This window comes from Macaca mulatta, chromosome 2, assembly GCF_049350105.2.
Source record: "Macaca mulatta isolate MMU2019108-1 chromosome 2, T2T-MMU8v2.0, whole genome shotgun sequence".
NCBI classification, from domain to species: domain Eukaryota; kingdom Metazoa; phylum Chordata; class Mammalia; order Primates; family Cercopithecidae; genus Macaca; species Macaca mulatta.
This window is the reverse complement of record NC_133407.1, coordinates 84648858-84663125: the sequence shown is the minus strand read 5'-3', so window position 1 is coordinate 84663125 and position 14268 is coordinate 84648858. Positions and strand designations below refer to the sequence as shown.

At 42.6% G+C, this 14268-nt stretch overlaps 1 protein-coding gene across 1 annotated transcript in view; it reads left to right on the top strand.

The window, feature by feature from the left end:
- The window catches only part of SPATA16 (spermatogenesis associated 16), a 269610-nt gene that overhangs the window by 237173 nt on the left and 18169 nt on the right, over positions 1-14268 (top strand). The window contains exons 9-10 of the mRNA XM_077991689.1: positions 5250-5414; positions 7981-8064. Coding sequence (XP_077847815.1) covers positions 5250-5414; positions 7981-8064 — 249 coding nt within the window. The remainder of the gene's footprint in view (positions 1-5249; positions 5415-7980; positions 8065-14268) is intronic.

Here is a 14268-nt window from a genome sequence, read left to right as displayed (position 1 = left end):
TATAAGGACAGCCGGCATTTTGGTGCCACTAATAGTGTTTACAATTGTATTTAGTCTGATCAAACTCAAAGCATATTATTGGTGTTATAGGTTTGGCTATTTGAAAACCAGTAAAATTTAGTAGAATTGGGCTGTTGCACCCTGAGGAAGGGCAATCAGCACTGGCCAATAATTTTCCGGGCTTATGAGGTTGCCCAGGGTGGGTTCGGTTTTCATAAAGCCAGAATCTCCAGACAAAGGGATTATGAGCTGGTTTTGTGATTTCTCTAGCGGCCACTAGGGCGACTAACGTTAGGGTTAGACTACCTAACTGCATGTTTGCAGTGAGCTATGCTGCCGGCGCAGGGTGAGTTTTAAGGGGTTGTTTCTAGCTCTGTCCACTGTCCACGCATCCGGTGCTTCAGCCGCCGCCGTGATTGGTCCCAGAAGATCGGAGGTTGGGTCCACTGGCTTGACGTGGGTGTAGTGGATCTACGATGCGATGCCTTCTACCTTCAGGGCGGTGGGTGTGGTTAGGAGTACCTGGAGTGGTCCTTTCCACCTGGGTTCTAGGGTCTCTTGTCGGTGTCGCTTGACTAGGACCCCGTCTCCCGGCTGGTACGGATGGGGTGTCGGCGGGGGACCGGTCTTATATAGTTCTTTCAGCTTGGGCCAGATTTCTTGATGAATTTTCTGCAAGGCTTGTAGGGAAAATAAGAGTTCAGAGACATTTTCTGTTTCAGACTTGAGCAGATCATTTTTTTTAGGCCGGGAACTAAGGGTGGGGGTCTGCCATACATAATTTCATAAGGAGTAAGGCCTAGTCTGTAAGGGGTATTACGGGCCCGGAACAGAGCGTAGGGGAGAAGGACCACCTAATTAGTGCCAGTCTCCATAGTTAATTTAGTTAAGGTCTCCTTTAAGGTCCGATTCATTCTCTCTACCTGTCCTGAACTCTGGGGCTTGTAAGCACAATGTAGTTTCCAATTTGCCCCAAGGATGGAAGCCAAATCCTGACTTACCTTAGCGATGAAGGCCGGCCCATTATCTGACCCTATCTGGACGGGGAAGCCATACCTGGGGAGGGAGGATATCTTCCAGGATTTTCCAGGATTTTCTTTTTTTTTTTTTTTTTTTTTTTTTTTGAGACGGAGTCTCGCTCTGTCGCCCAGGCTGGAGTGCAGTGGCCGGGTCTCAGCTCACTGCAAGCTCCGCCTCCCGGGTTCACGCCATTCTCCTGCCTCAGCCTCCGGAGTAGCTGGGACTACAGGCGCCCGCCACCTCGCCCGGCTAGTTTTTTTTGTATTTTTAGTAGAGACGGGGTTTCACCATGTTAGCCAGGATGGTCTCGATCTCCTGACCTTGTGATCCACCCGTCTCGGCCTCCCAAAGTGCTGGGATTACAGGCTTGAGCCACCGCGCCCGGCCACTTCCAGGATTTTCTTTGCTACAACCTGAGTAGTTTTCTTCTTGGTGGGGAATGCTTCAGTCCACCCTGAAAAAGTATCTACAAGGACAAGTAAGTACCGATACCCGTATTTTCCTGGCTTTAGCTCAGTAAAATCTGCTTCCCAGTAGATACCGGGCCTGGTTCCTCTAAGCCTTGTTCCCGTTGCAGCCTGGGATTGGGGGTAGGCGTTGTTAAGCTGGCAGACTTTGCAACTTGTCACGATGTTGCTGGCCATCTCGGCTGTATGTCTGAATTTGAGCTTAGAGCGTCTGATCAGGTCTATCATCCGCCGAGCACCCAGGTGGGTGGTTCGGTGGATGTGTTTTAACACTTGTTGTCCTAATTTTTCTGGTAGGATGGTTTGGTCATTAGTATCAGTCCACCACCTATTCTGGATCTGTTTCAGGGGAAGCTTGTCAATCCACTGGAGATCTTGTTCTGAATAATCAGGGAAATATGGCAAGTCCCGGGCGCCCGGGTCAGGGAGCTGGAGTGCAAGGAGTTGGCTGGGAGTCTTCGCCACCTTTTTTGCAGTTTGGTCCGCCAGAAAGTTGCCTTGAGCAGTTGGAGTAGTTAGTTTCTGATGCCCTGGGCAATGCACAATGGCTAACTTTTCTGGCCTCTATAGGGCTGTTAGCAGGGCTAGGATTTCTTGCTTGTTTTTTTATCTCTTTTTTTTTTTTTAGCCGTCAGTAACCCCCGCTCCCTGTAAATGGCCCCATGTATATGCACCATTGCAAAAGCATATCGGCTGTCTGTATATACCGTCAGCTTTTTCTCCGCCCTTAAGGTAAGAGCTTGGGTGAGCACTATTAGTTCGGCCTTCTGGGCCGATGTCCCCGGGGGCAGGGGTTCCACCCAGATTACCTCAGTCTCTGAAGTCACTGCCGCTCCAGCATATCTCTGGCCCTGATGCATGAAGCTGCTCTTATCAGTGAACCAGACGAGGTCGGCGTCAGGAAGTGGGCGATCCTGCAGGTCTTCTCGAACTCCGTGCACCTGAGCTAGTACCTCGGTGCAGTCGTGGAGTGGCGTGTCCAGGTCCGGGTTGGGCAGCAGCGAGGCAGTCTCTTACCTAGTGGCCAGCCTCCTTGCAGTAGGCATATTGGTCTTTTTTTCAGATTATCATGCCTGGGGGGCCGCTTAGGTTGGGTGTACTCTGGCTGTAGATGTTCTTTCTGTACTACTGCTGCCAGGACCTTGGTCATTTTTTTAGTGGCCTTAAATTGCCTTTTTTCTGGAGTATCTCTGTTATTATAAACCTGCTGGGCTATCTGAAGGAGGTCTTGAATCCGCTTTTCTTCCAAGTCTTTTAGTTTTTGGAGTTTTTTTAATATCTGGGGCTGCCTGATTTATGAAAGACATTACAACAGCTGTCTGACTTTCTGGAGCCTCTGGATCTATGGGGGTGTACTGTCTAAAAGCTTCCATTAATCTTTCTAAGTAGGTGGCTGGGCTCTCTGTCTTTTCTTGCCGTATAGAATATATTTTAGCCAAATTAGTGGGCTTGCGAGCAGCTGCCCGGAGACCTGCCATTAGAGTCTGGCGATAAAGGTGTAGCCGTCCCCTACCTTCTGCCGTGTTGTAGTCCTACGCTGGCCTGGTCAGAGGAAAGGTCACGTTTATGAGGTCAGGGTTAGCAGTCGGTTGACCGTCGTCCCCCGGGACAAGCTTTCTAGCTTTTACCTGTATTCTCTCTCGCTCCTCCGTGGTAAACAAGATTCAGAGGAGCTGCTGACAATCATCTCAAATGGGCTGGTGGGTGAACATGACACTATCCAGTAAAGCCAGTAAATCTTTGGGGTTGTCTGAAAACCAAGCACTCTGAGTCTTCTAGTTATACAGATCACTGGTGGAGAATGGCCAGTACTGGAGCTTGGGGATTCCTGTGTCATCTGGGGGTCTTATTTCCCGAAGGGGTAAAGCCACCGTGGAGTCAGGCGGCTGGGGGGGGACTAGTCCGCGAAGTGTGCCCTCGCGTCCGCCCCGCCGGCCTTTTAAAGTTACTTTCCCTTTCAGCGAGCCCGCCTCCCCTCCGCCTGCTCCCTCCCTCTATCTCTCTCTCTAATCTTTCCGTTTCTGTCTAAATCTTTGATTGACATACTTACAGGGTCTCTTCTTTAAGTCCCTATCTTATTCATGCACGCTTTCTCTCTCTCTGTCTCTCTGTCATCCCGTGTCCTTTCTCCTTTATACTCAGTCTCTTTTTTTTTTTCTGTCTCTTTCTCTGACTCTCCACGTCTGCCGTTTTCTCCCCTTTCTCTTTCCGATTTCCCTTCTCACTTTCTCCCTCTCCCGTCTTTTATGGTCTTTCTCTCACTCATTCTCTCCCTCTCCCCAGTCTCACTTTCTGTGTCTCTTTTTGTAAAGGAATGTGGGTTAGAATCCCTGTAAAGGAAATCCGCGCCGGAAGCTGGGAGCCTGGGGACCGGGGCCGCAGGCACGGCGCCGGAAGCCGGGAGCCCGGGGACCAGGGCCGGGAGCGCGGCGCCAGAAGCCGGGAGCCCGGGGACCGGGGCGGGAGCGTGGCGCCGGAAGCCGAGAGCCCGGGGACCGGGGCTGCGAGCACGGCGCCGGAAGCCGGGAGCCCGGGGACCGGGGCAATTCAGACAGCGAGCGCGCACCCGGGGACCAGGGCAATTCAGACCGCGAGCGCGCACCCGGGGACCGGGGTCAGAGTCAGCTGTTGCCCGGATCACGAACGCGCTCCGGCAACTCAGATCACAATTTAATCAGAAGAGAGCCAGGGTACGTCTCCCACCGGTCTCCACTGGCTGTCCTATAGCACGTCCGCCAGGACTGTGCCAGCTTCAGTTTCAGACCTCGCAAGTCACAGATTCAGATTCAGAACAGACACTCAGACACAGACAGACAAACGGAGATGAGCCAGCTCACCTATCAGTAGATCAATCTTAGCAGATCCGTTGACCAGGGGTCTGGTGGGCTTGGGGAATCCCGGACGAGCCCCCAGATGTTATGCCCAGACTGTTTGTTCCCCAAAGAAGACCACCAGAGTCCAGAGTGAAAGCCAAGCGGCAAGGATCTTTACTACAAGTTCGAACTTGGTCCCTCCTTTACACAGTATACAAGAGGGCCCCGATCAATGTGTGCGTTTGCTTTTTATAGCCCGAAAGTTGCAGGGGAACAAAGAAATTCTTTCGGCTCTCGCGCTTTCAGTAACCTTGAACGGCTGTCTCCTTATCGGAGACTTTCCAGGTGGTGTTTGTACTGGGCTCAGGGAGTTTCGAGCCCGGGGGCTGAGGAATGTGCCCAGCTCCTTTCAACTGTGCAAGGCTATCCAATAAGAACTGGAGATAAAAGCAGAGCTAGAGTTTTCATGTAAGCTATTGGGGTAAACAGAATTCAACTTATACAACATTTGTCAAGATTTGACCTGCATTAAAAAAAATTTCTTTCAGATAAACAAGATAGTAGGCAACTCTTAGCTCTTATGATGCTTTGGTGATATAGATAAAGTCGCCCCTTCTAGGCAGACACAGCTGTGTGGGATCACTCCTGGGTGAGTGAAGTGCAGATTCAAATTCAGTCCCCTCTTTTTCCCTCAGCCTAACTCCTAATGCAAGACAATCAGCAAATCAGTCTCAACACATCTCCAAAGGACTCCCTTTTATGTATATTTACCTACTAGAAAAGGGGTATAAGACAATACTGTAAAATGATAGAAGGAAACATGTATTTGTACTAGATTCCATTGTTTCAAAAGATGTAAATACATTATCACGAGCCCTGACTTCCATCCCTGGGGAGAGGTCTATTTTTGCGGTTTTATTCTAAAACATTTCTTTTACTTTGAGACTAGGGGAGTTTTCCTGCATCCTCAGGTGTGATGGAGAAGTTGCAATATGCCGGACTCCTCAGCCAGCTGCAGAGAGTAAAGGAGCAGTCCCAGGTCATTAATCAAGCAATGGCAGAGCTAGCAACCATTCCCTACCTACGGGACATCAGTCAACAGGAGGCAGAATTGGTAAGTATTTTTCTTTGTTTAAGGGTTTCATAGGCCCAGCACCAACAGAAAAGTGATACGGTCTGGAAACAAAAAAAAAAACTGTGGTAATAAATGTAGTCTGAGGGCAAACTCCCCAACCTTCCTGAAGCATTCTCATGACAAAACTGAAAACTGTAGGAAGGTGTGTGTCTGGTTTTTATTTGCTCACATTAACTAGCTCCCATTATTACAGCAAAAACATTGTGATGTGTAGAAACATAGAAAGGGGCTGGTTATTTACATTGTGTGTCAGGCTTCTGGTTTTTGGTAAAATGAGATTAATAAGCTCCAAGATATATTGATACATGATTCTCTTTTATGAAAAAGTGAGAGGACAAAAGAGTAATTATTGTATAGAAAAATGACCCTACAAAATCATCTTTAGAGTTTTCTCAATCACTTCTAGGGTTAAAATAGATAATGGCAGTGCCAACACTAGTACCTTTAGATAAATCAACAAAAGTTGTTTATTTGAAAGGAAAATGTAGCTAGTCAACATAGATGGTTTTTTTAACTGAATTGACAAGTTAATTCAGAAAACCAGACACTTTAGCCACACACAGACCTAGGCAAAAGCTAGTTGAAGGGATTCTCACAGAAATAATCTTCAGATAGATATGCATATTATAACCATAATTAATATCAGAAATGGTAGCACATCATTTGAAAAACAGTTTACTGAACAGTGTGTTGCCCATTCAAGGAAAGGTAAAATTTACTCCATATGGAGCTCCTAGTGTGTTGTAGGGAAAGGCCCTTTACTGTGAAGCTTTAATTGAGAGTAGCTGAAACTAATTATAGCTCCGAATTGAATTCACATAGTAATGATAAGAACAGCCCAAACTGATTACCTGTAATTTTCAGATAACTAAAGAAACCCTCCCTCTTTGAGCTTTTTAAGATTTAATCAAGAAATGAGCTGCCAACATTTATAACGTTCATCTAAACCAGCTAAAAGCATGTTAAATAAATACTGATATTCAGAGTAAGCATACAAAGTTGTATGACTAGCCAAATAATAAAACTATGCATACTAAAGATGAAAACTATGAAATAAGTCTATGAATCAAGGAATTACCAAGTCAAAACTGGCAATGATACTTTCTAAACCTTTATGTTTGTGTACAAAAGAATACTTTCTAAAAGGCTAAGTGTTTATCCTGCCATTCATAAAGCACTCAGAAGTATAGTAAGTATAGAGCTTTCAAAGTGCATATTATGGCCAGTTTTATATGATTAATGCTTCTCAGAGATAAGAGGAAGAAAAGAAAATGTTAATTTAAGAAGCCGGCAAAATGTTGATCCTGTCTTCCTGAAAAGCACATTCAAGATTTAAATGAAAAATACAAGGGAATTCTCTGCACTTAAGTCTTCTTAATCACACATCTATGGCTTTTTTGTTTTGTTTTGTTTTTGTTTTTTTACTGGAAATACTTAGTTTTCAAAATATACACAAAGGAGCCTCAAAGTAGCATTATTGACATTCCTTTCTAAAGTGTAATTTTTCTCTATTTGAAACCTTAGAAAATGAAATTTCATTGGATATTCTTGTACTTATATGCCCAGCAGAAAAAAACTGAAATATATATGGATGTATATCTGTATGCCAAATATTCAAAAATTATGTATCTTGTAAGGTTTCATGACCTTCAATAATAGATTTTACTTTGCAACTCACAAAGAGAATTAATCCTAGTAATACCCTGTATGCTGCTATCTAAACAGTGACTGCTTAATAGAAAATTTTTGAGTGACTCAATTCTCTCTCTTCCTGCTTACACTCTGCAATATCTAAACCAAAGAAAGATTATCTAAGGGTCCATACTGTTTGATGCCATAGTGAACTGAACTGGTATTTTTTGAGAACTTTTTTTAACCTTTGAATATCACACGGCTTGATATAACTTCATTTCATTTTTGTGGTCACCTATGGACCATGTGTACAGGATAGTTTCACATTAGAGTACAGTAGGTGCCTGTTTGGGACAAAGGTTAGAATGTTTAAAACCTTTGAATGGGACCTAAAAATTTAAAAAACTTGGCTCTTTTAAAATTTTAACAAAGAAAAGAATAGTAAAAGAAGTTAAATGAACTAGATTCTTTAAAAGGCAATAAAACGGCACAACTATAGTATTGTCCTCTGGTGAGCTTTTGCATGATGCCTAGAATTATGATCCATTAGCCTCAGGAGAAAACGCTAAAACGCATTCATGTACTACATGCCGTTTCCCAAGAGAATTAACTACTGCCTTCATTCTTTACAACCCAAATCTGGTTTTCACAAAACATCAACACTTACTACATTAAAACCTATATGTTTTCTACAAATTTTCAAGAAGAATCTTTTCATTGTTTCAGTATTTTATATCTGCAATAATATTCAGCAATGACAAGCAAAGATGAGGTGGCAATATTCATTGTAGGAAAGATGAGTAATAAAATCATCAGCGTACAAATGATTTTTTAATTAGGTTTTAATCTGTGTATTTAGAGAAGTTACTTCTGTGTGAATTCCACACTGATAATTTTTATCTTGGTGCCACAGCTGCAGTCACTAATGGCAGATGCTATGGACACCCTTGAAGGAAGAAGAAACGATAATGAACGTGTGTGGAATACAATCCAAAAGGTAAAACTTTGAGCTGAAGGAAAAAGATCTATTATTCTTAAGGAAAATGTCCATCTTGGGTCAAATCTGTTTGGAGGATAAAAAGAAATCCAAGTTCTTTGGGCTGTTTTTTGTTTTTCTTTTTAAAAATAAATGCAGCTCTCTCCATGGAAGTGTGACCAAAATCAAATATGGATTTATTTAATCTGCTTCTTTTCCAACAGACTGTGTTCATATGCTTTCATGATTTTTCTTCATTATCATGCTCATTTTCATATTCTATTTTCATTATCTGTGCCTTCGTTCTCGGTTTTGTAATTCTTTAAAGCCCTTTCATCAGTGTTTTAGTCCACTCCCCAACTATATTTCCACTTTTTTCACTTGAGGAATAATGACTACAATTCAGGGAACTACAAAGAAACTAGCACATTGATGTTTGGTGTAAAAGAGTAACATACTGGTTGTTAGAAATAGAGGAACATCCCATCGTTGGCTACTGGGGTTTAAATTCAGGAAGTGCCGAGATGCACCTGGACCCAAGTACTCAGGAGACTTGTGTGACACAATAGGACCCTCTGAAAATGTGAAAGTTAGTAATCTTGGGTCTCCAGTCAAGCTCAAAGTAGTAAGTTCTGATTGATCAACTCCCCATTCATCTTCCTCCCATCATTGTAAGAACCCACCAGCAGAGACTGGCATCAGGAGATGTGAAACAAACAAAAGAACCTTCAGTTTAAAAGCCAACTCTAAGGGATTCTGGAGCATCTGAGGAAACACGTGTCTTTTGTAACGAACTCAGAGGCCCTGTGATATACAGTTGACCCTTGAACAACATGGTGGTTAGGAGCACAAAAATCTACATTTAGCTTTTGGCTCCCTAAAAACTTAACTACCAATAGCCTACTATTGACTGAAAGCCTTATGATAACATGAAGAGTTGATTCACACATATTATATTGTATATATGTATTATATACTGTATTACAATAATGTAACCTAGAAAAAAGAAAATATTATTAAGACAATCATAATGAAGAGAAAATATATTTACTATTCATTCAGTGGAAGTCGAGGTCTTCACCCTTGTTGTCTTCATGTCGAATTGGCTGAGGAGGTGATTGGTCTTGCTGTCTCAGGAGTGGCAAAGGCAGAAGAAAATATGCCTATAAATGGACCTACACATTTCAAACCCATGTTGCTCAAGTGTCCACTGTATGGACAAAAAACCAGAAATTGACTGTCAGCAAATATGTGTTGAATAGATATCTACCATGCCGGAAAAAAAAGTTAGATATTGGGAATATTGTGCTCAGCAAGACAGGCACAGCCCTTGCCTGTATGGTCCTTATAATCCACAAAGCTACTTATGGGCTAACTGAATATTACGGAATAAAGGGGATGTTCAATGATCTATGGAAATAAATGGCAGAATAGCCTTGTCTAGGTGGTCAGAAACACTGTCTCTAAGAAAATGATATTTACACACTGTTTAAAGAATGTGTAGTGGTTTTCCAGGTAAAAGGGGGTATTTCTAAACAGAGGGATCACTTTGTACCAAAAGTGGTTTTTTTTAAAAAGAATGGCACATTCAAAACTAACCAAAAAGTAAATAAGATATTTCAAAATGAAGTGCAGAGGCAGGAGAAATTACAGAAGGACTTCTAAATGAAGTTTGGATAGTTTTAGAGTACATTTAACTAGAAAATGTTTTTAGGACATCTTTAGGGCTGTGGTGGGGAGAAGAGATTGAGGGGCTGCAGAAATGCGGGGACGTCAGTGATAAAGTAGGGATCGTAATCCCGGTGAGATATGCTGGCGTCTTGGTTTAGGGTTGTGGACACAGAGAAGAAAAGAAGTAGATGGACCTAAGAAATATTCAGGAAGCCACATCTATAGGCCTTGTTCAACTGATGGGATCTGGGAGTTGAGAGAATAGAAATGGTTAAGAATGATGCCTAGATACTTGCTTGAGCAATTGAGCAGGGATAGGGAAAGGTTTGCTGGTGCCATTTACTAAAGAAGAAGATACTGTCATAGGAGCAGCTTTTGGCCAAGAATATAAATGCCTTTAGAGTTCAGTTGGGAGAAAGAAACCATGCCAGATATATGAATGGAAATTTAATATAAAGAATGGTTAACTAATTTATGAAGTTGTTAATTAGGTAACTGAAGAAGGAAAGGAGAACACTAAGTCATCACAAAGAAAACCATTAAAGAAAGCAACTACCATGTCTTAGGGCTGGGTAATCAAAGAGAAGTTGGAATGGCTAAAACTTAGAAACTTAGAGCAAGGACCCTGCTATGCCAAAACCCAGACCCCCTACTAGAAGGTGCTGCTCAGCAGGTAATGGTGTCCCTGAGATTGGAGTCCTGAAGGGCTGGGACCTAAACCTCCAAGGAGGGACCACTAACCCACCGGAGCTGTGGGAAGTGATGGGGAGGTGGGTAGTAATGGATGTAGTTTGCAACTTTTGTAAAAACTAAATTTGGCTGCTACTGCAGAAAAGAAAGTATGTTTCTGATTGAAGGTTTGTTGATGAGATACTCCCAGGAACCCTAAAGCAGACAGAAGTAAACAAGAAGCAAAGAAGAAGCAATTCCCTTCTTTCTCCTCTAATGCCCTCTGATGATAGAATCTAACAGTTGACAAAAAAAGAAATGGAATTGCAGAGTCCTAGCCATATTTATCACAGGGCTGAGTATAGAAGAGCAGATTTGTAGTTGCAAGGCTATAGGTTAACCACTGGCACAAAAGTGCGCCTATGTTCACATAGGGTGCTGGCAAGACATCCAACAGGAAATACAAAAGCCTTGGGTTCTGGATAAAAGACTGAATAAAGATAGATATTTCTTAGTCATTGGCAAATTGTCATTAGCTGAAATCATGGCTTAGAAAGAGTATAATAGAGTAAGGAGATAAGAGGGCCTTGAGAAGCACATTTCAAACTTAGGAGGAGAAGCCTATGACAGAGACTAAGAAGGACTGGCAAGAGGAATTAGAGATAGAGCAGCCAAACGCGGTCCTGATGAGACTCAAGCAATATAATCACACGTCTCTGTTGGTTCTAGAAATAGTTGTTTAGAACAGGGGTCAACAAACTACAGTCTGCAGGTCAAATCTAGCATATTACCTATTTTTGTCAATAAAGTTGATTTCACACAGCCATGCCATTTATTTACATGTTATCTAAGTCAGCTTGACTGAGTTAAGTAGTTGCCACAAAAACTATAATAACGCACAAACCCTAAAATATTTACTATCTAGCACCATCAAAAACATTTGCTGGCTGGGCACAGTGGCTCATGCCTAAACCCCAGCACTTTGGGAGGCTGAGGCAGGCGGATCACGAGGTCAGGAGTTCGAGACCAGCCTGACCAACATGGTGAAACCCCATCTCTACTAAAATTACAAAAGTTAGCCAGGTGTGGTGGCGGGTGCCTGTAATCCCAGCTACTCAGGAGGTGAGGCAGCAGAATCGCTTGAACCCGGGGGATAGAGCTTGCAGTGAGCCAAGATCGTACCACTACACTTCAGCCTGACAGAATGAGACTCCATCTCAAAAAAAAAAAATTATTTGTTGTACTCTGGTGTAGAGCGTTACCTCTCCCCCAAAAAATTGCATTTGTACAGTAAATATTTGTATTTACAAATCCAAATGGTAATAGAACAATAATCCCATTATCACCTTCTAGGGACCAGCTGAAAAGATACAATAAGGATTGACATGACATCTGTCTCTATCATGTAAACAACAACTAATTTCACCTCACTTGAAAGATCCTTGATACCCATGTTCATAGGAGCACATCCTATGATGGATTTGCCACTATTTTGCCACTATTGCAGTTGTTATCTATTGCTGTGTTACAAGCCAAACCACTCCAAATGTAGCAGTTTAAAACAACAATTCAAGACCAGACTCCTGTAGGTGGCTCTTACTCAATGCCTCTCATTCAGTTTAGTCAAATGGCTTCCATGCATGGGGCTGGAGTCATCTGAAGGCTAAGATGGACTGAACTCCAAGATGGTTCGCTCACATGGCTTACAGTTGACACTAATCCGCTGAGGTAGTTGACTGGAGTACCTAACCGTGGCCTCTCTATGTGAATTAGGCTTTAAACAGCGTGGCAAAATAGTGGCAAATCCATCACAGAATGTGCTCCTATGAACTGGGTTTCAAGAAGGGGAGTATTTTAAGAGAAAGGAAGTAGAAACCATCAGTCCTCTTAAAGGGTAAGCCTAGAACTTGCACAGCAAATCCCATCACATTCTACTCATCAAAGCAGTCACAGGCCAGCTTATGTTCCAAGAGTTGGAGGAATCAATCCACCTCCTCTCAGTGAAGGAGTAATATGTGCATTCAATGAGAGAATAAAATGAAGGCACCATCTCGGAAACAATGTACAGTAGCAGGACTGTGACTGTGTGTCCCAGGCTAGAAATCATACATTCAAGCAAGCAGGAGGATAGTAAAGTCAAGGCCTCCAAGGCTGAAACACAGTACAGCCACTCTGCCCAACCACTGGGTATCTAGAAAGGCTCACTGGTGAGCAGCCAATCTTTCCAAATTAAAAGCCCTGATAATGATCATCACTTTCTAAATGAGAGGTCTTCAGGAAGATGTGAATGGGAAGGAACAAGGTGCCAAATTTTTCCCAAGGGCTTTTAATTTGGTTAATGTGATTCTACAAAAGATGATCGTATCACTTTCAGACAATTCCGGTAGCAAGTAAGTAATTTCCTTTTACTGCTACAGAGTTAATTTGCGTGTGCAGAAAAAAAAAATAATTAAAAAAAAAAACCTAATTGTACAAGCTACACTGTGTTCTGAGCCCAGTAGAAGTTGATATCAGCATCATCACCTCTGAGATCTGTTATCTGTAATAGAAACAGCTGTTGTACCTAATGAAAACACTTGAAATTTTCATCTGAAGCAGCAGAATTATAGCAGAACCTCCTAGTTCCACATAGTTAAAGGGTCTGTCAGAATCCCCATTACCTAACACAATTTTCAGGGCTCTACTTTGTTATAGGTCTATAAAAAGCCGATCAAGATGAAATCTGATTCATGAAAGCTGACCTCCTGTCTACATTCTGTTTTCTTTGAAGTTTCTCTAAGAGCCCAGAAAGAGAGGGAATGAAACAAATGTATTTTCTCCTGATTCACCAGAATGGAAATATATTCTTTACAGAGTTTTAGGAAAGTGGTTGTTGTTTTGGTTTGGCTTTGCAGAGTATTTCCTAACGATTAACTCAAGAAAGATAGATGCCTATAGGTTTAGCAATGCAAACATAAAATTACCAGGTTATGATTTAAAAAAAAAAAAAAAAAGGTAAATTTTAATGTGTTGGAAAGTCCCCTGCCACAGCATGTTTAATTAAGGATAGAACATTTGCTTAGTTTTGTTAAATAACTAAAACACCTGAGGAAACATATTCTTTTGAACATCCCACAAATCCTATTGACACTTTGCTCATTTATGTACTCATCACACATTTACCGGTACGTCCTCTGTGTCAGTCGTCATTCTAGACACTGGAGAAACAGCCGTGAACAAGTGTGCCCTCATAATGTTTACACTGTACTGAAGTAGGCAAACACTGCCTAAAGAAATACAGGATATGTTATAAAGTAGTGAATGCCCCAACGGAGACAAAGCACAATAGGAAAATGGAAAGTGCCAGAGGAGAGAGCATATCATGCAAATATCAGGTGAAAAACATCCCAAGTAAAGAAAACAGCACATGTGAAACCTGAGATTGGGCCGGGCACAGTGGCTCACGCCTGTAATACCAACACTTTGGGAGGCTGAGGTGGCGGCTCACCTAAGGTCAGGAGTTCCAGACCAGCCTGGCTAACGTGGTGGAACCCTGTTTCTACTAAAAATACAAAAAAATTAGCCAGGCATGGTGGCACGTACCCAGCTACTCAGGAGGCTGAGGCAGAATAATCGCTTGAACCCGGGAGGCGGAGGTTGCAGTGAGCCAAGATCACGCCATTGTACTCCAGCTTGGGTGACAGAGCAAGACTCCGTCTCAAAAAAACAAAACAAAACAAAAAACACCAAACCTGAGATTGGAGTGTGCCAAAATGCACAAGGAACAGCAAACAGGGTAGGGTAAAAAGCTGAATGAGTGAGAGTAGTAAGAGATGAAGTAAGAGGGGACATAATGCTTTGCAAAGAAGCACTCTAATCTGTTAAGTTAGAAATAGATTGAAGAAG